Raw genomic sequence first — 27,156 nt, 5'->3', positions numbered from 1 at the left:
TAAGTCTTAATACCGTGGTACTAATTGTGGACCAGCACGGGTAATTGCCACCGGTATAATTGCAAACCTTAAATTCGATAAACCGGTATACCATAGTGTTACTGTACAAGAATGATCTTTTCTGATTCAATGCAGTGATGAAAAATGTGTATCCTCCCATCATGGTCAAATTGCAGTTGAATTTTGCGGTCACGTGTTTACGTGCAGGTGGTATTCGTTTTGGTTTCCTTTTTGGAATATTCGAACATCAGCCAACCGTGAATCCTGAATAATTTGATAAAATTGATTTTTACGCTTATTACAAGCCATATCTTTCTTGCGGTTTGTATAAAAATTATAGGGTAATTCGAAGTCACTCTTAAAGTATACAGAGATAGTATCTTATTCTTTAACAAGATTAAAGAAATTATCCGAACAATCCGTTCATATTATACCTTAAAGGTACAAGAACAGTTATACCCTGAAGGCTTATTGCGTGAGAATAGTCAAGGTGATTATTGACCCAGGTTCCATGCCATGACTGTCAAAAAAAAAAAAATGAAAAGAAGAAAAGGTCTGATTTCAAAACTCAAACTGTTCAAAACTACATCTTTCTAGGCTACGAATATGGGATAGGAGTTGAGTATGGCGCAATTTGGTGAGAGTAGAATCTTACGATGAAAAGTTAAGATAGGAAACGAAACCGACCACGTAACATGTCGGGATCCATTCTAGGATTCATGTTATGGAATACAGCGCCAGTCCGTCGGTAAAATCTTTATAAAAAAAGTTTTATTGGCACCGTCGGTTACGAGCTGTGTCTACATTCGTACGTAACCCTATCACCAGTTGGCTGTACATGTAGCGTTAACAAAAATAGTAATGTACCAAAAGGAATCTGTAGAATCTTGCGCCAAGTACGTATAGCACAGAGATTTATGATTACTAGTTAACTGAATAATCAACGAAATGGCTGAGTAAAATTGTCGATAAAGTCGACCACTCTAAATAGCAGTTTAATTATGTGTCGATTAGTTAGATACTGTTGTTACGTTTAAGTCCATCGTACCGTTAAGGCTATCAGTGTATTTTGATGTGCTATTTTTACTATATACTGTCCTATCGAATGAAAGTCAGCGATGTTCACGAGCGATCATTGAATTAGTATAAATCTCTCGCGGAGCATCGACCTTATGAATATTTGTCTTATCCGGTGCTTGTCTAATTAAGTTTGCACGGTTCGTGCTCTAATTAGGATCTCATCCAAAAATCCTGTAGCAAATATCAGCAAAGACGAAACACCGTCACGCTTCGTAATCTCTAAATTAACATTGAATGAGCCCATTTTTTGCTCTTTATTTTTTACCGAATACAACAGAGCAGTAAATGACTTTATTAGACTTTGATTGTATCAGAACCATTAATAAATCATTCAAATGATACAGCTGCTAAATCGGATTATTGGATAAAATTTGTCTGCTATTTAAACAATTATTTGTATACATGTACATTTTTATTTTTTTTTACATCCAAAATCGAATTTGTAACGTAATTTTTTAGCAAATAAAATCGCGTGTACGATTTTTGCAAAATTGTCAAATTATACTTTGCACTAAATATAAATACTATAATTCTACTATGAAGTTTTGATTGTACGTTATCGAATGTTTTATCATTATGTTTTCATGCTATGTCTGGATCGAGTATCATTTTCTTCAAGCTTGAACGCACATTGCGAATGGTTCATGAATTAGAAGCAAAGTGAACCTGGTTCACTTTATCGTGCTCGATGTGTCAATGAAATGAAAAACATTTCCGTATTGTATAACTGTACGTGAATTTTTACCAGTGAGAATAAATCGTAGCACATGGTACTATTTTACAATTAAAAATATATATACTTACGGTTACCTGTATGGCAATTCCATTTCGCACGGTAATCACTTCGATGTTACCTGTACAGTAATAATAGTATAGCAATGAGGAATTTATCCCTGTATATGATTAATCCACATGCACCCAGTTCAATCAGTAAATCATTAGCTTATTTTATCACGTGTCTCATAGGTACCTGATATTCTCTCGTATAGCACAGTTACTCTTGTTCATATGAATAAATGCTCTGAATATATAATTTTCATTTCTACGAACATTACCAAGCTTATGAGTAACTATGAACACTGGAAGATCTCATTCCTGTAACTCATCGATTACAAAGAATTTCGCAATCGACTGTATAAATTATACGAGACTTTTAATTTAATTAAATTTTTATTTAATAAAATTCTTTTCCAGACATTTAAAACGACATCGTATTTCCTCAAAAATTAAGTATTTTCGTACAACTGTCATGCTTAGCATAAGTAACTGTCACGCTGTCAGTCTAATTTATTAATTAGAAAAATTAGCATTTGGCTACTTGAAGTTCAAAGAACTCGGAATCATTTACGAAAATTTCACACTGATGTCTAACGATAAATATTATGCGCGGTTCACATTCCTTACACGACTCACAATTAGTCACGTTATCCGGCCATAAGGCTTGAAGAGTAACTTTTTATTTCCAGCCTTCACCGACTGGCACCATTTAATTCAACATCCCCAAGGAAGTTCGTTTACATCTTCAAGGAAGCCAAGGCCTACGGTCGTTATTGTCACAGTACGAATGACATTGTGTAAGTGTATTCATAAATGACAAAAATATCCTTATCCAAAATCTTAAGCATCTGCTGACAGCCAGCAGTTACTTATAAAAACTAAAAAAATAAAATAATTTTTCAAAAATTTAAACTGTCCCAATAAAATATTAAAAATGGACTCTTTCATTACATCCTAACAGAAAAATGGGTTTGCAAAAATATTAATTCCTCTTGATATGAATAATGCAAAAATACCATGGTAGGTAACGCAACCAGTTTTTTGTATACAACTATCGAACCAAATCGAAATATTAATTTGCCTCAACCACGTAAGGTCATAAATAAAATCGTAATTCCTTATGCACAGGCTGATCATTTTTGTAAAGAAATGCCATAGCGATTCTGTAAAGCAGCGATCGGTAGGAGAAAAGAGCCGATCACCTCGCAGTACAAGTGAAGTTCAATGGCGAATCAAGGCTCGCTACTATTTATTTTATTGACACGCTCCACTTGGTAACCGGCTCGGTTCGCAAAGTGAAATCGCGTTTGCGCAGAAATCAGGGAAGACGTAGGTGTGCTCGGGATCGTATATAAAAATAATATCCCGAGTCGTTTAATACGCCAGCTGCCAATCAGCATATTTTTCAAGAGAAACGCATTGATTATATTTTTTTCACGTATATTAGGTTCATATCCAAACCCATATATATATACATATATATTACATATTACATCTACATATTATATCCTGCCCATCCGGTTTTCTATAATGACGCGATAAAGATTCTCTATGCTTTAACAGAAGGAAGATAGTTCTTCGTGCTGTTCCTCTTGTTCCGTCTCTTCCCCCTTACCCTCATCCTCTTCCGATCTATCCTAACGATCCAGGATCCTCCTGGGATCATGCCAACAAAGGGCTATGAACTTCTAACGAATGCCTTTCCACCAAGACTAATGGATTAAGGATTCCTCGGGCAATCGGCGCACGAAGGATGCATTATCTTTAGCTGACCCCATAGAAACGACAAAGACCTCAGTCATGGGATGTGGGAAAATTAGTAGAGCTCGGATCAAGAATTATATTATATATATATATATATATATTTATCCAAGACTCTCCGTCGCATGACCTTTCGCAATTCTCCGCGGATCTCTGAGTAACGATGCACATTATTATAGCCAGTTGCAGTAATTTAAGAAAAATACGATAAATCGATCCTTACAATAATAATAATGTGTACGACTCTCCTGAAGAATTCCCATACCCCTAATGAATATTTCTGAGAACTTCAAAAAAAAAAAAAAAAAAAAAAATATATATAATTTAATTCATCTCGATGCAATTGAAAATCCTCAATCTCCCGGCGCATCTCATTTACCTGACGATGAATGACAGTCATTAAGTCCGTTAACAGATTTCGCGTGACTGGTAAGAATCGCGAATATTCAAGTGGCAATGAGACCGATGACGATGATCACAATGATAATCAAGTGCGAAGGTGCATTCTGGAGTAAAGGAGCCTTGCACTGTGGATTAATCACGGCAATCCCATGATGGTAGTATGTTAATTGCTCAAGGTTTTCACCACCGTCTATATAAATTAAATCTATATATATATATATATACTACATTGTCCAATCTATATAAAGCATATCCATGTAATGGCGGCATGCTCTCATTATTATGTATGCCGAGCGTCAATCCTTTACCAAGTATATCAGACACATATGTACTTACCATGTCACACCTGTATCCCGTAAATAAGAGGCGTCGATACGTATTTTCTTGGGCGTGAGAAAATAGAGCAATGGATTTCTACGGCGAGTATAGAATAATTAAATGCTACAATATACGAAGAATCAAGGTGTACCGATATCATACATACGGCTTCAAAGTATATCTATATACACTTAGTATACAGTATATTGTATGTATATAAAAGTCCTTATCCCTTGTCTAATCTTACGACAAATTCAAAGACGCTCAAACACGTCAATCTTCTCGTTAGGGTTTTTACGCAATGCAAAGTGACACTTATATCCACGCTTATATGTTTGTTAAGCTTAGAACCAGCGATAAGCACACGTAACAAAATAGAATGACGTTCTTCGGATGGAGCATGATCTCTTAGCACGGGACGTACGTGCTGCTGTACGTCAACTCGTGGGATCGGTATGCCGATACCTTTTTGCGTAATGGAATAATAAAAGACGGATAAGTCTCGAAGGACGCTTTAATCGTTAACAATACGTATATGCATAACAAATTATACATATACATATATTAAGAAACGCGAAGCAGCGTCTGTGATTTTTCATCCTTGAAATTCTGTGCGAGTTAATGATGAAAATCATTTTTCTTAATCTTTCCGAATGTACTTGGAATGTAGAAGGTGTATGTGTAACTATTATGGAAAGGCACGTGTGGTTGGGATTTGAAAGATGCTTAGTGGACGAGTGAAAAAACAGTCTTGGCTTTTGTTTCGTGTTTATGGGGAGAAGCAAAAAGCGGCCGTTTGTCAAGTAATTGCCTCCACTCATCGGCCACTGTAGGCACGAGGGACTGCTGGATATATTAATTTCTAATGCACGAGACTCATTGCTGGTACTGGAATGCGCGTCTAAGAATTAACAAGGTGTCCTGGGGTTATGGTTAAGCACGTCATTCATCATGGGTTTCGAATTGATTTTTGACTGGGAGTTCATTTTGTTACGTGAGATGGTTCGTGGCTTACGTGATTTCAGATAACGATCCGAGGAGTAGTCGAGACATGAATAGATAATGGCGGAAATAATTTTTTTTTAAATCGGGGAATAATATTGTTAACGTTTTTTTTTTGGGGTTGGGGTTAATAGCGATCGTGAGATATACCAGTGGATGTATATAGGCTTGTTATAAAAGTGTTGGGATCTCTCCGCCTCGGGCGCTTAGAAATCTACGTGTCTTTCTTAGATCCTGGACCGAGCCTTTTGTGAGACTCAAATCTCTCTTTAACCCTTTCATACAGTATGTTATCAAAAATTTCGTTTGATTAGATTTCACGAGGTGCATCTGTTGTGATTATCAAAAGGTGATATATATGTTATTCATATAGTTGCATGCGTGTTGCACTTATGGGAATGAAATATGACGTTGGGATTTCTTTTTGAAATTTTATAATCGTCATGATGATTTATTAGTAAAAATTTTGTAATACCAGAATTTTCTTATTTGTCGTCTTTAAGACAATTTTATTAGTTATCTTAATTTTTTTCAAAATTTATATACCTTTCGTTGTTCCTGGACCTCGCCTTTTACGAAGGCCTAATCTCTTATTGAAACTTTCTCCATAGTAGGCTATCCAAAAATTTTGTTTGAGTTAGCGCGAGATATATTTTTGTGATTATTGGAAAGTAACTGAATGAATGAAATATTCGTTTTTCGTCGAATTCGAGATAATTGGATCAATTACCTAAATCATTGACATAGATTGAGAGCTTTCAAAGGTATCGTAACGTCTTATGCTTCTTCCTGGTAATAAATTCTCCGTGAGATTTTGAGGAACTAATTAGTCTGTCCCGCTCGTGTGGCCATGTGGAATTGGACCCTGTCGTGTCGACAAAGTATCCAGCATAGTATCCTGACCCAAATAGAAAGTGTATTCAGCGTTCGGTGTAGTGGTGTAAGAAAAAAGTGCTTACTAATAGTCCCCTACTTAAGTAGCTGAGACGGATCCGAAGATTTCAGACCCACTGGCTGCCGTGGCGAACCAGCCGTTTGTTGGCCGCCCATCAAGATGATTAACTTTTTTTTCCTTAATAATTTATTAACATTATCGCACGTACCCACATTCTCATCTTCGCATATATACGATGTAAATACCCTCATCGAATTCGAATGACAATTTCGTAGCGAACACCCAAAAATATTATCACGTTAGGACCCAATAAAAATGTCAATAATTAATCTCATTTTAACCGATGCAATTTTAATGCGAACTGACCGACCGATTATTACGATTAAAAGTCATCGCTAAGAGTAGTATAGATGAAACGTCATCCATGATTCGCGGAATGTACGTACCCATACCTATATACCTGCCTGCGCCACAGGTGGATCGTACTTGTTAATTAACTGGGACGTTTTAATTAATTCACGATCGATCGAATCGTAGTCGCTTTAATTCTATGAAACGATTTATTTATTCCCTTTTTATTCCTATTTTTGATTAAATTACCGTCATGGTAATTTTATTATCCTTTAACCGTATAAATTTATTTATTTCGGAAGTGTCACTGAACGAGAACGTAAGAAATTCTTAATATGGTATTTGGGTCTGGCATTATTATTATGACTGTCCACCAGGAAAGCGAGTGGATATCCGGATTCCATTACTGGTCCCGCGTAGATAATACAGATGAGGGACGACACGTCCCTTTTTTTCTCATTCTTTTTCATCATGACTTTAAGTCCCGGGATCACCACACGTGCAATAAAAAGGTATATCACCGACAGCCGTGTAATTCGTGGAGTAACTTTCACGTCAAGGTAGGCCCCCAACTGTAGTCCAAGTTCACGGCCCTGGCTCAATTTAAATTGTGGGCAGTATTTTTTTTTTACTCTTTTCTTCGTGCCCGTGTTATCCGGCCTACTGTCCCAAACGTCAGTGTGGTCCTGTTATTCCTTTACTAGCCACGCGCTTTTTTGCTGCATTCCTTTAATCTCAATCAGCAAATGGACTTTTAGTCCCCCGAATAATACTTAGTATCTGCTGATTATTTATACAGATGAATCAACGATTAATCGGTCCAATTTATCTGTTCCGCAATAAATTGCCTTTTCGTAACCACGAATCGGTTAATGCTATTTTTTTTAAATTATATTTCTACCATTTCTGTTCACGAGTGCCTAGAGAGATAGAACCTCTTCATTCCGTCGATAAAAAAATGTCCATATCGCAAAATCGCAAAGTGTCCTCGTTAGCCCTCTAGCTATTTAACTGATCCACTGTGCAGAAATAGGAGTGACTAATTCCAATCGATAAAGTATCAATTACAGGTGAGCGCGTATGGTACCACTCGTTACATAAGATAGAAACAGGTACCCTATAAAGCATATGTATACTCACATATGGTTACCTTACTCGTGCAATAGGATCATTACGCTCGATGATACGGAATGGTATATTGTGTGTTACTATATATACTAGTCGCTCTTTCATACAAAACAGCCGCTTATTAGGACTTTAAAAATTCGGGAGAATCTGTTGCGCAAGATATAGTCGTTCTATGTAGGAATTGATCGTCCCGTCTAAGAACATGGACCAAAAATGAAAAATTTTCCAAAATATTTAATTCGAAAATTCCATTTTTTTTTTGATTTCCTAAATTAGTATATCAGTTCGTAATCGCATAGAAGCATGTAGAAAAAAATATATGGACAACAAATCTACCAAAATTATTTTTTCTCTGCTTGCTCCACTTCTCTTGTACTCTCTGTTTACTGTAACAAAAGAATCCTTCATCCCCCTGCGTCCTGGCAATTGAGTGCCGTCGCATAGTACGTCCCTGGGAAAAGGTACCTGCCGATCCTTATGAAAGCGATTCCGTCCTCGTAGTTGTCTTACCTGGAACTGTAAAGAGAAAACGTCATGTATAAGACTTCTTCGTTCGTTTCCTTCTTCTTCCTTTTCTTAACCAACATTTGCATCTCTACGAGGCATTTACAAGGTGGATTACCGGTTGCGTAAGAGCGACCAAAGGTGGTGGCACTATTGAATGAGCCAAAAAGAACATATGGATAACCCGAATGGATCCGTGAATGCATAGAAAGTAATTGTAGAGAGTGAAAGTGAAAAAAAATTAAATCTTCGATTACGTGTAATTAAAAAAAAAAATCATATATTCCTTATTTATTTCTACAGGAGAGTTTGAAAATATTGAGTATTAAAATACTGGTTCTGCCGGTTCGTTTGTATATATGCAGTATGTATGTTGTATGTAAGGCGTATATTGGCTGGCATGTATTTTACCATATGCGTTCATGTATATTACAGTATTGAACGTAACGCTAACTCGGCGCTTACACGTTTCGATTTTCTATGTTAATTTAATAGCTACTATGTTTTAAGGAATAACGAGCCACTATTTCATTCGCGTCGCGAAATCAACTGTCCCGCGCGTATCTATCTACAGGGTGTACCCGACCGCCACATTTCACCTTTATACTAACCATAAAATTGTCACGATTGCATATATTTGCATGTATAATCGCTCGAATTGTATTGCAATTTCACTGTACACGCGTGTACGTTCAGGTATCGCTATAGATATAAACAGGATCGAACGTTAATACTAAATGTGTACCATCGATGAATTCTGTAAGATAAGTATATTCCTTATACTCTATACCATAAATACCTATATACGTGCCTGAAAATTATTTTTATATTGCATTCAACGCCGAGCCTGATAAGCCCCAAATGATTAATCGGATAAGCAATTTCAAGGGAGAGTCACTGTTGTTAAATGGCTTTTCGAATGATAGATATAGTTATAAAACTTAGAGGTATGTTCATAGGAGAATTTCTTAGGCGGGAATTTGGTCCTCTTTGAGAGATGCCGCTGAGTTACATCTCAGGCGCGAGCCTAGGATGGGACTGGCAATATATACCAGGTCGTTCGAGAAGCATGCGCCATCCGAATAGAAGATGCCAAGGGGTTGGGGACAGGTGGCAGAGGAAGGTTCAGTCCTTATGACTGTCTCTCTTTCTCTCTCTCTCTCTCTCTCTCTCTCTCTCTCTCTCTCTCTCTCTCTCTCTCTCTCTCTTTCTTGAGGGCATATAAATCGTCTAGGAAAGATAAAACATCGAGGGTTGTCTTGAACCAAGAAAAAAGTCAGTTCCCACTGGATAGGACTCGCGTACTTATTGTACCAGGCTACCACGTTCGTTGGTTAACCTTTGCGCGTATATTATATAATACGATACATTATGCATATAAAATGCATTAGATGATTTGTGAAAGGAAATTACGAAACTGTTTACTAGTTCCTCATAACTCAATCCTGCTTCTTACAACCAGGCTATATATATGTGGGTATATTGGTCCCTCTAAGCCCTGGAAGTAGTATACGCGTAAGCGGTATACCCGTGCCAGACAGGATCTGAAAATTAGTAAAAAAAAAGATTCACAGCATCCCATGGACCAGACTGGCAATTAGTTGGGTCTGACTATAGTATTGTATTTTAACAACTAAACTGTCACTATATATAGTGCAACGTAGACGTAGGAATCAGGAGAAGAAAGAATTCTCAGTAGTGCTTCTCAAAGGATCTTTGATGACCTTCGATATAGTATAGAATAGTAATTTTGCTGAAATGACGGATGACTCAGTTTCGTGGAAAGATGGAGAAAAAAATGTACGAAATAGTGGTTTTCCTTGTATGACTTTTGTACGTATATACATATTCGTAAGAAGATCATTCCCACGTAAAACATAGAGAATATCTTTATTGGACTTTGTAGACAGCAGAGTCAGGTCAAGCAAGGTATCCCAGCATCCGAACCAACCAGGTTTCTTGCCTGTAGAGAATATTGCATGTATGTACCGCACGCTATATGCACGATATGTAATACGTATAAGCATAATGCGGTACATGTGGCATATATAAAGTATATACGTATGTAGGCTGAACGAATAACTAAGTGGGTAACCCGGTCCCAGAACTTGTTTTATCACGCTGCTGGAATTCTCTTATGCGTCTCCTGTACCAAAAGAAATCGTCTGATGAGTTTCGTGGCTTTGGGTCAACTTCCTTTTGACATTGTACTAACATTTTTTTGTATCTCGTCGTATGCCAACTGCGTGCATAACGAGAATTCTAATATGCCTTACTTCTTTTTGTCTTTAATGGATACTGAATTGTGGCTGTTGTGTCAATTCCTTATTATTCCGTTTGTGGCTTTCGATACTGCAAACTGCCAATCGGCAACGAGGCCTCGGCTAAATCGGTCAATCGCTTGATAAATCACAGAGTTCTTGGGCTAAACTTACCGTTAGATTTGTCACGAATGGATTTATTCTAAGTGGGTCGTGTTTTATTTTTGTCTGACTAATTCACAGTAGTGTTTAACGGTTGGTTGGTTTAGAACGAACAAAAAAAGGAATTGGATATTTTTCGACATTTTTATTCTACTCGGGAATCAGTCAATAGAGCGTGTATGTATATACGTATAGTTTTGACGCGTTCTTAAATATTCTCGTTAATTTAACTTATCAGAGAGTCGTTTTAGCAAGTTGCGAAATTGTCGATTAATTTTTTCTTTAAATAAAACAAACAATTATTATTAAGATAAATTTTCCGAGTATATAAAGCTCAAAGGAATCTAGACTTTTAAATAAATGTAGTCCACGTGAGATACGCTTGTAGTTTCTTCTTTCTACGGAAATTAGGTTTTTATGGGGTGAGACTACTCCTCCAAGTTTTTTTCCCAAAAATCCTTTTTTCCTCGTAGTTTTTAAACAGAAATACCGGAGTGAATTTTACGTGAAAGTATTTGAAACGATCAAATTTTTTGTATGAACAGTACGACTATTTTCTGTATAAAAAAATCTTTAAAATCCACAGCACTAATTGTAAACCAAATATCGTCAAAAAAAAAAAAGAATAATACAATTTTACATAATTAGTGACCACCCGTGACGTATTCTTTGAGCCTTCTCCTGGACATTTAATTATTCTTACCTTTCAACGAACTACAACTGCATTTCGTATATTCGAGGTTCGATTGTCCTTTGTCATTTCTACCGACACCATTCCATTGAGTATCAACCGCGTAGCGTTATGAGTGCGACAAGGCCTGAAATTTTAAGGAGTGAAAGCTACGTTCGACTTAACAAACATTACGCACGCGTCTTTGACTTGGCCCATTGTCACTTTCCGGAGTAAAGAGCTTAACTTGCGCAATAAGAAAACGTCAATATTGCTAAGAAGAAAATATACGAAGGAACTTGTAAATATGAACCGGAAGTATAGCAAAGTCGTTATCACTCTCAGAAATTTTACCGCGTGTGAAAAAAAAAAGAAACTAATGTACCAGTAGAAACCACTTTGCCTATGTATCTGGAATGCTTATCGTGACGCAAGCACAGTACCAACATTATTTGTATTCAAGAATTAATATGCCAGCTGAAAACGTTCTTTATACGGAAATACGAAATATTTACACTGTTTCTCAGACTTTCTGATTGACGTCCGAATAACAAGCCACAGTATAAGTACAGCGATGCTTATTTATGTAGGATATGTAGATAGATACAGGCAGGCATCCAGTACGTTTTATAGTGTCGCTGCCTCGAGAATATCTTTTGTAAATATATCACGCTGTATAAGCAAGGCTGGATCGGAGTAAAGGAGCTCACGAGTCTCGTTCTAATGAATCGTAGCGTTTCTTGGTACTACAGGCTGTTACAGAGTCTATGTGTCCATGCGAGTGAACGGGGCACGATAATATAGGTAGGAGAATGGCGATGGTTAAAATATTATCATTAAAAAACCATTAGGAGAAAAAAAATTAGAATAATAATATTTCTATTGACAGCTTAGTTATTATATACATAAATATATATATATATATGCTAGAGGTGTTGTATATATATTTGATGCGTCGCGTCGCTTTCGGCTTTTCGAAGAGTCCTGTAGAATAAATTGGGTGGCATAAGAAGCGACCGAGGAAAGTGTGAATAAAGAAAGGATATAATGGGGAATGGTGGATAAATAAAAGAGAAAAAGTATACAGAAAGAAGTAACGAAGGAAGAGACGTGCAAAGAAGTAATGGAGAATGAAGAAGTTTATACGAAGGAACTTCTAGGAAACGTCGTGCGAAAGCGTCTTCATTATCCTTGGGCAACGTAGGGCCCGTGTCTGCATGGGTCCTATATACGTAGAACGTTCGAGAGCGGACTAGCGGGGCCCCAGGACTCTCGATCAATTAGCCTACCAGCCTTCGTGATCCTGATCTTACCGAATGTCCAAAAGGACCAAGTCAAGCCAAGAAGATGCACGTGCTGATACTTTCTGCTTATGAAAGTAGGTTGCACCCCGTGTCCTGCATTCCTAACTCAAAGGACTATATCGATATATGGGCTGCGTGCATTGCTGGAAGGTACGTCCCTGGTTCTTGGCAAGAAACTTTTCTTTTTAATATATCACAAACGAAAGGACATTTTTATCGTTCGAATTGCAGGCTATACATCAGTTTGCTTAGGACGATTTAAGAAGTGAGAAAAAGTTTTGCACGTACCCCAATAAATAATAGTACCTGACCGTCGACTTTTTCTCATTTCGTAAATGGAGTATGGTACAGAGAATCCATTGTGAAAAATATGAAAAATAGATAATACAAAAATATAGTAATAGTCCTATCAATTTTACGCAAAGGTTCACTATCCTTTTTTTGTACCTTTTGAACATTTTATCTGCGCTTATCTTTAGATGGAAGAAATGATAATTCAACGAAAAGGTGTGCAGTCGAGGAATGTACCTTTGGTGCTCGTTCTGCCGTTTCCTTGAAATAAAAATCAGTACCCGACCGTTGACTCTTACTTGGGTTTCGTAAATGGAGTATGGCACAAGAATTCAGTGTGAAAAATATGAAAAATATATAATAAAATAAATACAGTAATTATCCTATAAATCTTACGCAAAGGATCCCTATCGTTTTTGTTCCTTTTCAACATTTTATTTGCGCTTATCTTTAGATGGAAAAAAATGATAATTCAACGAAAATATATGCAGTCGAGGGACGTACCTTCGGTACTCGTCCTGCCGCTTCCTGGAAATATCACGCAGGAAGTTGAATCACGATTGCGACGCGCGTGCGGCGATTTGTATTAATGCAGTGAGAATTTTACGTGGTGATTACGAGGACGGCCGGCTGAATCAGCCCATTACGTTGACAAAGGACACTCGTAAGGGGTATTAATAGGAAGTACCCGTGGTATCAGTCTCTGCATAATTTTTGTTTTTTCCAATTCGACTTGCCGAAAAGAGAAAATACCATCGCTGTAAAATATTCCCCGTCTGTCGTCTGTATCAAAGCAAAAGTCTTACTGTCACGCAATATCCCAGTCCCATGGTCCTTTTATTTTTTTATTTTTCAATTTCGAGAACGATTCCTCACGAAGCACTGTATGGGTACCGATCCAATGCCCGTCATAAAATCTTAATGTATTTCTCTGACGTCACTGTGACGTTCGACGAAAGTGAAAAGAAAAGAAACAATGGATACCTAAGAAACGTCACTGGAGTGCAAGTGCATTGTACCCCAAATAACCAGTATAGGTACTGCATGCAAGAGAGGTACCTTGAACGCGCGTTACGTTAACTGGAAAAGAAAAGTGTATACTAAACGCACGAAAGAGTAAAAGAAGCAACGAATATACCAATGTCTTTCAATAAGATGAAGCGAAACAAAACCACGTGCGTGCGTCTTCTTGGTATTTTGTGATTCGACTAGTAATGAAGTAGGACCTAGTCTCATGCGTGTCGCGAGGTCGCACCGAGGATAATTATATCGGCGTCGACTATAGAGAAAGACAGTCGACGAAATATTCTATACGAAAATTTTGAAAAATAATAAACAGTCAATAAATTGCGAAGAAAAAAATTGAAAAGTCAAAATAAATTTTTTTTTTCAATTTTCGAACGTCCTATAACGTACGCGGTTACGTGCATTTCTCATAATCCCAATGAACATCCGTAAATGTCCTGGCTATCCCGTAGAATTATTTTCTAACCGCTTACCATGCAATCCTCCTTATTTCTATCCCATGCAAATCCTATATATTTTTGCGTTCGTTATAGATGCCGTGTTGCTCGTCATGATATTGCCTTTAACCTTTTTAGCACAACGCTAAATAAAGCCAACGTGACCATTCGTATAGCATCATATATATGTAGGCATATGGTATGGCCTATGCCGCAAGTAACAAAGTCTACTTGGTGTCTTCAACGTGTATACTACAGTATCGTACGTAAAGCTAGATACGTAGCTATAAGTAATAGAAGCGAGGCAGAAGTAAGCAGCCATTGTTTAGTATGTGTATTGCGCCGTGGAACGTCGGTTTCACAATCGAGCGTGTGGAATCATGACGACATTATATTCATAAGACAAACGGACTGCGACGAGGCACTATGGTACGTTGGAAAGTGTGCTACGCCAACGCGTGCCTTTTGCCTTTTTATATATATAGATTAGGTGTTAGATACTTGAGAGAGAAGCAAAGAAGTCCATCGCGATGAAGGATGCGCGCGCATCTCAATTTCAAATCGAAAAATCCACACAGAACAATTAATCAAGTTTTGACGACAGGATTAGGACCTTTCTCTTTTTTCTTTGTTTTTTTCGTAATTTTGTTGTATCCTTCACCGAATGGTCCTCTTAAAAAATTAGAACCCTTGGACCAATGGGCGATCGCTTGGGACGGGGAGCGTGAAATATTTTTTGACTTTTATGACCATCCTATTTCTAAGTTATGGCTTTTGGGATTTATCGCGGGGTCATTTCGGTCCTGTACAATTCGTTTTCTCGCTCGGGAAGCTTTTTATGCTGTTTTTTAATATCTGTGGGGATATTATCTATATATTATTGCGATTTTAGATACGTACGTCCAGATGCACGTAGGAAGGACTACAGTATACAGTATACCTGGTACCCATAGAATGCTCCAAAGAGAACATACTGACGTTTCTTTTGGACAGTGTTGATCTACCATTCATCAGCGTGAAAGTCTGAGAATGATTTATGAATATGGTCGATCAAGAATTCTTCATCTTGGTTCAACAAACAGACCTTCTATTTTCTGTGTACTTGACTTAAGGTTTTTATTTCTTTTTCTTTTCCCCAATTTATTTCGGTACGTTACAAATTTCCTACTCTGCGTGGTACTCCTCTGCAGTTAATGATTTCAATGATGTTTAATGATCGTTCGAAATAATTTTGACAGGTCTTCAAATGGCTGATTATCAAACTGACTCAAAATGTAACACTGTTAAATATTCTGTCCAATTTTTTATTCCCAAGACAGACCTTGATGGCTCTATACATAACTGCTGCTGATTTAGATTAATATTAATAAATGAATAGTGCCCATTGAAGAACCTTGAAATCTATTTTTTCTTTTCATCATAATCCTAAATGATCCTATGCATATATTAAAGACGTATAGAAAATAAATATACAGTGTAAACAGTAAAAAGTAACTCGTAATATTTCTGCCTAAAAGATTCTAGACTATAAACAGTAAAAAGTAACCTGTTATATTTCTGCCTAAAAGAGTAACAGAAAGTGACCACTCTTTTGCCATCATCGTCATACCACTAACTATATCAGAAATCAATCAATCTCACTAATATCGAAGATAATATAAATTCCAGTTAAGTTTCCTCATTTTTTCTCTGAAGCAATATCTTCGATTATTCCTAAATTTAAAAAACCCATTATCCACAACCAACAACTTTTTTTAAAATTCAATCACTTTTTAACGATGCTCGTTACGTTTTTCATCTGATTTCTCGATTCTTCTTTAACCAAGCAAAGTGTATACGGTCGCAGTAACAGCATTGTCCAATTTAATTTCCATGATCCTACACCATCCCCTACAGCTTGCTTGTATATACATATATACATATATAACGTATGTATAAATAAAGGAAGTAAATTCTATTCTCATAATGAGAACACAGGAAGAGAACACCAAAGAAAGGAACCACCGGCAATCGCGCGGAACGACAAGGAATTTTAATTGTAACGTTCGGCTTCGTTTATGGTACAAGTTCAAAGATTCGATTGAAGTATCTCTTTGTTGGGCACAATGGTCGGAGCACTTGGCCGTATTGCTATTCGAGCTTATTCACCTTGCGATACTGACAGTGTTGAATTCAATGCCAACAGTACTTTGCCCCATTCGATGATCAACAGACTGTGACCCAGAGTACTATTGAAAAACGAAAAAAGCACAAATATCGGTTAGACAAATGGTACTTTTATTATATCCGTGTCTCTTTGATTGTGCGGCACAAAAATTCTTTCCATAGTCAATTTTTCTTTATATAACGTTACGCGCGTTAATTACCGTTGAAAGACTTGATAAATGTGTTAATGCAGATTCGGCGCACCGGCATATTTCACACGACTGCAAAACCTTTAAGGATCGTTCCCAACGATTCCTTGATATTTCGTAATACCGTCTTGTGTCTGGTACGTGCGAATATAACGGGCGGCTTCTTTGTTACATCCCTGAATCCTATGATTTTATATCTCTGCGTGTCTCTTTTTTATCACCCGAAACATCCTGTCTTTTAAAAAGATACTTTCTCTATTATAAGAATAACAATTGTCCACGTGTCCCTCGCTGTCAATATTAGTTTTGACAGTTCCTCCCGAAACGAAGCTTTAATCTACCTTTTAATTCCCCCACGAAAGCACACAGGTACCATTGTGATGCCAAGTAGCTAAAGAGTCACTCGAGTCAATTAGCTGAGCTGGCGATAATGATAAGGACTCGTTTCTCCTGTCCAGGTCCTTATGGAGGTCCAAGGAGGACGCGTGCCATTTGCATATCTCACCATGCACCACGGGCAAGTCTTGACTAACAATAAGCGAGCCTGGAATAGAGTGTCTTTCGGATAACTCCTCGAAGACCACCTACGATTTACAATGCGAACCACGAGAGTATCCTTGTCCGTTATCCTGACAGCCAGCAGGACTACGAGATCCGATCTTCTGGCATCTACGCCGTCTCACGTGAACGCGTTATATCTTTCGTAAGCGAAGCGTGCCACTAACTCACGCGCTCACTCACTCACTAACTTATTTACTGACTCGCTTACTCTTACTAACTCACTCACTCCCATGTAGCAATAACCAACGGAATCGCTAAGAAAATCAGTGGCACGAAATTGCATCCTTGAATTCTTGGTTCCTTTCACGTGATTGCATCCACGTATATTTGTGGGTATATATATATGTATATATGCACTCTTTATGTTTAGTGTTAAAAGGAGACTGTAGGTGGCAGGACGATCTCGTGTTTCATATTTACATTCTCGTCTGCATATAACGAGTGAGGTGTGCCTGGATGATTAAAGATGTCCAGAACGGAATCAAGTGGGCCAAGCATCACATTAGTTGCATTAGGATAAAAAGCCATTTGGCCTGGATCATTTATTTATTTTCCTCTTTGTATCTTCCTAGGGATCCGTTTCCTTTACGATCGGCAACGAGGACAGACGTTTCCTTTGACATTGGAGTCTGTCTGGGAATTTTCAACTGATTCTGAACCACGTTTTTGCGCATTAGGCAAGGATGCTTGTCGTCCTTCTTAATACGGCTAAGAGACGAGCGAAGATGAAAATAAGAAAAAATGGACCAACCATGGAGATTTCATAGACCACAATTTTTCTGACCAACCCGTTGAGCCGGAGTGAAACGTTATCTCTTCTGGCAGTATACTGGTCAGACCACGATATAGTGTTACCGTATACATGTTCTCTGGATATGCACTATGGTTAGTAATACTAATCCTACGCGTTGGACTTTTTGGCTAAAATTCTTTTCGTGGATATATTTGAGATAAAATTTTCAAGGAAATAATGTATATAAAAAATCAATATAAAGTTTATTGACTTTGAAAGGACACAGTATCGATTGAAGAATTTTTATTCGCTAATAATGTCCTCGCACGAACTTCCGGTCGTCATTATAATTGGAAGAATGTGGCAATAGGATCTCGACTTTTACCTGGTCTACAATAAATTTATTATTAAATGGTGAGAAGATAGAGAACGTTTCTAGATTCGATATTGAGATAATAATTTTCTCTTTCGTTATTTACAAAGCGGCTGTCATTACTCTCAATGATACTTAACGGCTCTTCTAAAGATCTTTCAGAATCGCTATTATCGTTTCTTGTCCAAGATTAGATTTTAATGTATACTTACAGATCCTAGGGCTTTCCTTCCTCGTAGAAATTGTCTCGTCCCGTTCGACAGGGTGCGTTGGACACGCCGTGACCAATTAGAGAAATGTCTCAGCGTAAAGGCAAACGCTGAAAGGCTTTCACCTACGTCATTTAGAATGTACGCGAAATCGCTACCTCTATCCGGTCTATCCGGGAAGTCCTACATGGGTTATACGGTTTCTTCGTGGACTGTGGCTAATTGCAGTAATTACCTTTTGGTTAGATGAATTTTATCATGAATCTAATATCACAATGTAGAATCATTTCACGTTGGGTGCTGGGTGGGCAGGTATTTAACTATAGCGATAGTATTAGTGCACTCTTAGAAAATGTCCCTATGAAAGTAATGACCAGTGATTAATATAAATTTACTCGTGGTTTAGATGCACTCGGATGCACTTTGTATTAAGAATGATGCATAGCCCTATTGCAATGCTCTGTGCTTTATACGTTTACACGTTATCGTTCCTGGCTCGGAAATAGTAACTTTCCCCGTGGCTCATGCGTCAGCCTAATACATCTTGCTGTTACGAAAAGATAATAAAAGGCGATCTGATACTTTTTGTTGCAATTAAAAATTGCTCAAAAATCTTTCCCAATACTCGTGACAATTATTACGACGATCCTTACGAAAAAGAAAAAAATGGAAATTTTGAAAAACACAATCGTCATTTTTTTTTGAGGATTCATATTTGGCGCTGCTGAAAACTTTTTCTTCAAATTTCTCAATGCTTCTTTTTCTCTCTAGTCGACAGACTTTCATGTTTAATGCAACGTTGCGTCTCCATTTCGATGACCACGAGTGCACTTCCCATTTCGTTAACAATGTCGTGAGGATGTCCGAGCGCTTGTTTTTTTTCATTTTAAAAGAAACTGGCGAACGTAACGAACAAAAACTGCCGCGAATCTTACCTACAGCGAACGATGCTACGACGCGGATAAACTTTGAAAAAATTTGCAAAACAACAGTTTGCGCGTGGTAGTCATTTTTCGTATTCATCGTGATCTCCCGGCCTTGGTCAGACCTGAAATCTTAATCGTTACGTACAGTTCAGTTGTACTGCAATTAGTGGGCCTTGATTTTTTTTATTCACCACGTATCTTCATACGTACGCGTAAGAATGTTTTCTCATGAGATTTCGGTTAAGCGATTTCCTAGATATAGATGACCTTGGGAGCACGTAAAATCATTTTAAAACACGCTTCATGATTCGAGATTGCAGTCTTCATTTTTTTTTTATTATTATTTTTCGTCATTCGGATAGGAGATCGGCCGTGTATGAAGGAAATCATCGTGCGAATTAGTTTCGCCATAACGGTACGTGCATAAGATAGAAAAAGAGAAAGAAAAAAAAAAGAGAATAGCTCCCAAGCAAAAATCACGTCAGAGTACACAGGTCCTGCACCTACATGAAACACCTACATTCATCAGTTTTCACGATATTCAACCAACACCATAATACGTGCATCTCCATAATTCACTTCTTGGAATAAGACACGGATGAGACTCGTAATTATTATTCCTTAGAGTTGGCAGCCTTGGAAAGAGACCGTAGTGAAATATCTTTATCCTAAAAATTCAAGCTATGGACAATTTTCATCTATTTTCGCCAAAAAAATCATCATTATCGAAATCCTCTCTATATCTCTATATCTATAATAATAATTTTCTCTATTGATTAAAACTTTAATATTTTCTTTAATATTCCATAATATTTTGCAATCATATTCCCGGGTTCCTTTACACGAAGCCTCGTACGCTCGTCAATTACGCGCAGGCCAAGAATAATCGCGACTACGATCGAAGTCCGGAAAATCCAACTAGGAAATTTATTCCTTCCACTAAGAATGAGCACGGATAATTAATCAACGTATCCGCGATAAATAACGCATCTCCTCGTGAGCGAAGACGACAATGTCTTAGAATTCCAATTACCTCGATCCAATGTAAGTATCCAATCATAAATATCAAAAAGGAAAAATGAGTTATTCGAGTTAAATAAAAATTGAAATTTTCAAGAATCCAAAGGATTAAATTATAATTCTTCGTACTATCAGTAAATTAAGTTTAATTAAGAGACTTCGTACGTGCATGGCGCAGTTAATATTGCGTGCATGGTACGCTAGCTCAGCCGAAGATTTACTCAACTCAGCCAGCAACAAATCAAGCAACGTAACAAGGATAGGTATCATCCAAGTGTAATCTTCCGCATAGCCAAATGAACGGAGCATGGTACAGTGACGTCACGTATTTCGTAAGCGAGATAAAAAACGCCAGAGACGATTTTCCCATAAATGTACGATAGTTTAGATTATATAGAGTCCTCGTATAATAATGACTCGAAAAAAAAAGTGACCCTCTTCGACTACTTTTGACTTCCGCCAGGAAAGGAACGCAAACGTAAGGAACTGGGCGCTGATCGTTTGCATAGTCGGGTGGGCGACCATTCATGGCTAGCTACTTTCCACCTGACCAATCCCACACTCTTCGGAGTACCACACCTCGTGGCGAATACCGTATAGACATGTGGATAGCACATGTGACATGCACGTGCAGAAAATTCCTCACGATTGAGTATACGTATATAAACAATGATTTTGACCCGTGCAATTCCCAGAGCTCATCAGCCGTAATTTTTCAATTGAAATTTTCACGATGTGAACATACCCTTGAGAAATCTTTTTCGTTTGTTCCTTTTTCTCTTTCGGCACGAGGACGCTGTCACAGTCTGACAGTCACTTTCGGACATGGATGAAAGCAACTCGGCCGGATATGGATGTCACTTCCTGTTAGCATTCTGCTAAACTGTCATCGCGTGGCACGAAACAGTCATATGAAAAAGATCCATATGTTTAGTTATCTATCTGCTCCAACCTATATTTATAGATACATCGAGGACTATATCTATATCTATTAATTGAATACGGTGCGATGTACCTGGAGTTAAGATAAACGAGTGCCCCGTACTTGTAATCGGGTAGTATCTTATTCTCGTTATCGTAATAAGATAAATTCAAAAAATAAGAATGCCGGAGAGCGTGTCCCTCTTGCGGTAACGAGCTCCCATGTATCCCGTCGCTTATTTTCTAGCTCTCCGTTTTCTCGTTAAAACGATCCAGCATCTCCATCCCTGCTACTCTTCGTAGTCGCGAATAATGACTTTCACGCGATTCGCCAAATTTCAAAACACGTGGACTGAGAAGTTGCGAGAAAAAGAGCAAAGGTGAAACGCATTGTATACAAATTAAATCCTAACCTAACCTAACCTTAAACTTGCACAATTAACTATTAACCTTTAATAGTTCCCTTTTGCCGCCTCCGGGCTACACGATAAAGGCGTGGCACCGCACCGGCAAGGTACGTAGACTTCACGTGAGCTAAACTGCATAGCAAAATATGCAACTCCGAGCCGAGTGGATTTTCAGGTACAATTAACGGCCTCAGCCATTTCCACCAATCACAATCGGAACAATGTGCACTCGGTGCAGTTCGCAGTATGTGCATCTAGGATGCAACGGATGGATGCCAAAGAGAAAGTTATTCGCTAAAGGATCCACAGGGAACATGGTAGAGCCTGGAACGTATGGAAGGTGGCGGAACGGATCGGAATGGAACAGAATCCAGGGATAAAAGGACAGAGCGGTGCAACGAATGGTGCATAGCCTGGTATTACCATATTCACGAGGCTTCCATCTCGAGTCAATGTCATGGCTTGGCGATGCGCCTCTAGGCCCCGCAACGATTGCAAAAGGAACCTTGAAGGATGTCAGTGTCAGGGCTTGGTCAGCCCCCGGGCTAAATGAAACCAGTTCAGATCGCGTATGGCTGCACCACTGTTTTGAAACAATATTAATGCTCGCCGGCCCTATTAACGATTGGCCTCTCATCCACCCCAGACCCACGGACGTCTAGTCTCAAGCTCCGTTCACGCGTGCAACAAACCATTATCCACGTCAGAGGCTAAAGATTGTTCATTGTTCTCTCTGCAGGTCCACCAACTTTTTTCTTTTCGCAATTGCCAGAATTCTATCGGTCGATGTCGTTGGTCTTTTCGATTCGTTGCCTAACCTAATCTTGTATCACCATGGTACGTACGTGAGGAAAGCGTCGGTCACGCGTCTTGTGTTTTCTATCCGGCGACCACGATGCCAATTCCGCGACACCAAAGAGACGCGATGAAAGTACGAAGAAAGTGAGTCTTCCCTCTGTATAACTCGTAGGTTGGTATACCTGTGTTTACGTATCCACCTACCTAACCGTCTAACCTAATCTAACCTCACTGACTAGACGGTCTAGAGTCGAACAAGAATTCGTATAGAACTTTCGCTCGTTGCATCGAACGAGTTGAACGTGGGTATAGTGGCGTATAGTGGATTATATTATTATTATTGTTGTTAATCTTGCTATACTAGAACCGGTACTACTTTGCTCCTCTGTTCTTGTCGGCATCTCGTTAACGTTGGTTCGGGGCATCGAGGTCTAAAGTAATGAGCGATTAACCCCCGAGCCATTCATGCAAATTGGATTCCATCGTATTCAAATGGATTTTCGTAATGGACGCCCGTTGATAATGTCTTAAGATTTCGTTATGGCGTGTCGTTGTCTTTATACGGGTATCAAAGAACAGCGATATCGATAGCAAGACGGACTCCCCGGATCAGGGTAAAAGAAATTTGAGTGAAAGTGAAGATTTTATTTTTGCGTTCTATAGATTTTTTTTTCGAAATTTTTATATTCTGGGTAATAAAAAGTTATTTTTTGAATCTGAGGTAGTAGGCGTGAATATGCTGTTTTTTAAGGGTGGGATAAGTGTTTTGCTGTAAAAATTAAGAAATCAAAGATTACTACCCACACGCTGAGGGGATATATTCATTAAATCAGACTGGAAGTCGGTATTATTTTTTGTGCCCAATTACCTTTCACCGTAACCCACTCAGAAGACGTATATCACGCTTACTCAGGACGACGGTTTCCTGAAAATGTCTCCGAGCTATATAGAAGCGCCTTCCGACAAGGTAGAAAGGTACATCCGGTATATCTAGAAATTTGAGTAAGAGTAGATCGTATCCCATGATGATAACGTGCACTTTGAAATCATCAGGGTCATTAAGTCATACGCGTACTCGTAGAAACTCCACTCGGTTTTAACGAGTGAGAGTCTTCTCCTGTAGGCGAAATTTGACGTAAAGCAATTATGAAGATAGAAGGGAATGAAAAAAAAAAGAAAGTAAAATTACATACGAACGTTATAACGTCACGTATGAGTATACCGTATGCATACCTGTAATTATGGGCAAGAAGTAGTTCGGCATTAAGGCTTGGATGATATCGAATGGTAATGCGATCGATATCGTATGCGCATATAGATACTTTCGTATACTACGAGTATCTAAAGAACGTACTGAAGTATCGAGAGCGTGTATATAAGGCATATTATAAAGGGTCTCGCACTATTAGCGAAAAAGGCTTAAGCGCAAATTCCTGTTTCTTGAACTAACATGGTCAGCCAGCTCAGTGTAATTCTACGAGCCGCAAGAACAACGTAACACGTAGCCAGGGTAGTAGGTACACGAGATCCTGATTCAAGTACTAGCGCGCCAAGATAGGGAACAGGTCTTCTTCGCGCAGGACACTTTTTAAGAGGCTCCTTTTACTTGGCGGAAAGAGACAGACGGATTGGGCGATAGCTAGAGGGAGCGAGAGGGAGAAAGTGAGAGTCTCGTGACTGCTGGATATTGCCTGAATTGTTGTGGAGTGGAATAGAGAGAACGACTATAGGCGGTTTAGATGGGCATGGAGAAAAATTCGAAAACGAACTTAGGAATTATGATTTGGTTAAAAAAATTGATGATATAGGAAAGAAATTGTCTGGTCGATCTGAGTGAGATGAGAGGTGAGTGTTCGGCAGTAATTACAGGGGACAGTGATACGAGCGAGTTTGTAAGGTCGCTGTATGGAGACAGGGATTCGAGCATAGGGATTCGATGTGCATTTTACTCATTAAGGTTAGATTCCTGCACGGAACATGTGGCAGACAGTGGCTGCTCCTGGGAATAGATCCTGAGACGGGATAGCTCTGGTTTCTCGTCCTGGGGTGCTGCCGTAAACAGAAAGCCCTGGAAACAACGATATCCTCGGAATTGACTTTCTTGCCGTGGAGATCCTGTGCGATGCAACGAAAGGAAAAGGGAAAAAAAGATAAGGGGACAAAAAGGTTTTCTCTCTCGTATACCTGCCGTAAATGGTTTCAATTATTATACCCGGGGTAGAGAGGATAACCCGGGGACTGTGTACCGAAGCACGACAAAAAAAATACTACGAAAAAAGGGATACACGTTGCCGCAAAGCGTAACAAGAGAATTTTTGCGAGTGACGAGAACATTTTTTAAAAATTACACCTGACGTCGTAAGATCATAAAATAAATTTGGTTTAGCGAATTTCGTTAGGTTGAAATATTTTTTGCAAAGTTTCAAATACATTGGAGTATTTTTGTTTTTTTCTTTTTTTTTTTACTTCTGACAGAAAATTATCTTACAATAGCCAGCATCCTTCCTCGGTGCTCTATTCGGATGTATTATATTGATAAGGTTAATATCCCATTCAAACATGCAGCGCTATACCTGGGGTGGAGAACCTTTTTTTCATTTCATTTTCTACTCCTTTTTTTTTTAGTAACTCGAAGATTCTGTCCCTTTACGTTTTATCTATCTTTTCCAACCTAGTACCTCTTGTACTACCTTCGGTGAGATCGACCTGATAGCCAGCGAGAGTACCTAGAACTGCGCGAGTCCTGTTGCGTTGCGCTATGCCGACAGCAAAAAGTCACCGTGGTAACCTGTTCTAGCGCGAGGCAGATCTCTCGACTGTCGTGATGAGACTCGATAATTTTCCTCCTTTATTGCCACGTCGGAAATCTCAGTAAGCGACGAGATCGCAATGACAGTGGTTGATGAATCAAAATAAAAAGAAAGTCACGTAAAAGCATCAGAGATACGTATAAACTTCAATAAAGAAGAATTTCAAAAATAAACGCACTGTAGGCGATAAAAGATTGCAGTGACGGACTAATAAAGATTTTTTTTTCAAAAATACGAAATTTTTCCTCCAGATAGCATTTCAGAACTTTTTGGTCAAGTGTTGTTTTGCGAATGTGCTAAGTAAATATGGCTATTAAATTAATTACAGTATCTAACGGGTGTCCGTGAAATGTTTAGTCTAAACCTTGTCCGTTTAGTCACACATGTCTACCCAGCGTAACGGATATACCTACTTGACTGGATTAAAACGGTCGCTACGTCTGTCTCTCTCGCGCCAATTCACCATCGCATAAGTCCGTCTCTCTCGCACTCACGACGAGTATAGAAATTTCGCAAAATCTAAGTCACAGACCTTACCTGATCGATCGGCCGTGTCACTGCGTGTGTTATACACGTAAAAATGTGTCTGAAGTCGATTAGATGTACCTAATCAGTGATCTACTTCTTACAGCAAATATATATGTATATATATATATATATATATATGTATATATATTAATGTCGACAAGGTTCACTCGCCGAGAAGGCCGACTAGACTTCTGCATTCACGTTCTCTCGTACGAAAAGTCTGTCGGTAAATTGAAGAAAGAGGGAAACTAGTTAGTATTCAGTGCGACGTTCCGCGCGAGTATTCATCGTCTCCATGAGTTGCATCGAGGTTATGTCACTACTCTAACAAGTGGGCCAACACGTAGAGCTCTCTTTCTGGTCTTACCAGGACATCATCCTAATTTCGTCCTCGTCTTACACTGCCACCTCCCTACGCTTCTCTTCTTCGTTCAACACGACAAGCTCCGAGCTACGAATGCGCCGAGTCACTCTATTATTACAAGAAGGCCCCGTCCGTCCGTGGTAGTTCCTTTTCCTTAGCGCGTCTTTCAGCCGAAGTGTGTCGAGCCAAAGACACGCGAGTGCACATCGCCATAACGACCCCCTGGAGAAGGCTGACCAAAAAGTTCATCAGCTCGACTGAAAGCACCTGTAGACAAATTCCATACGATGCGCCCTGTAACTCGTGTTGCTTATGTTGGTTGCCATGAACCCCCTTCTAAAACCCTTCATTTTGTTAGCGGCGCTTATCTGAAGGAGAGCGTGGACGAGCCTCTCTCTCTCTCTCTCTCTCTCTCTCTCTCTCTTTCTCACACACCTTATGCATTATCATTCCATGTCCTGCCGCGTTTTCTATGTCCGGAATATAATGTGATAGACGTGACCTCTGACCTGAAGATTAACGAGAGATCGAAAGGGGAGACAAGACACCAAATGTGTAGAGACTAATCATTTTGGTTACCTCTTGTACAATTGGATTTAGCTGAATGATCTTTAGGGATCTATTCCGAATGTCGTGGTACATGAAAAGATCAACTGTTATTTCTTGCATGAGCCTAGATTACATGTAAACTAAGTTCTGAGGAAAGATAAACAATGGATATGCTTGGCTTCACAGTGATCCACGCGTGAATGATCGTGAGGATCTTTTGTTGCGCAAGAAAAT

The 27,156-nt window shown here is 38.7% G+C and overlaps 1 protein-coding gene across 3 annotated transcripts in view; it reads right to left on the bottom strand.

Moving 5' to 3' along the window:
* The window catches only part of LOC107270943, an 81,048-nt gene that overhangs the window by 45,888 nt on the left and 8,004 nt on the right, over positions 1-27,156 (bottom strand). For 2 of the 3 annotated variants that reach the window (XM_025088246.1, XM_015746413.2), the window contains exon 2: positions 8,225-8,230. The exons of the other annotated variant lie outside the window; for it this stretch is intronic. In XM_025088246.1, coding sequence (XP_024944014.1) covers positions 8,225-8,230 — 6 coding nt within the window. The remainder of the gene's footprint in view (positions 1-8,224; positions 8,231-27,156) is intronic. 3 annotated transcript variants of the gene reach the window in all.

Source organism: Cephus cinctus, unplaced genomic scaffold (assembly GCF_000341935.2).
Source record: "Cephus cinctus unplaced genomic scaffold, Ccin1 Ccin1_scaffold0857, whole genome shotgun sequence".
Lineage (NCBI taxonomy): Eukaryota > Metazoa > Arthropoda > Insecta > Hymenoptera > Cephidae > Cephus > Cephus cinctus.
Note: the sequence above shows the minus strand (reverse complement) of the source record. Positions and strands in the feature narration are given on the sequence as shown.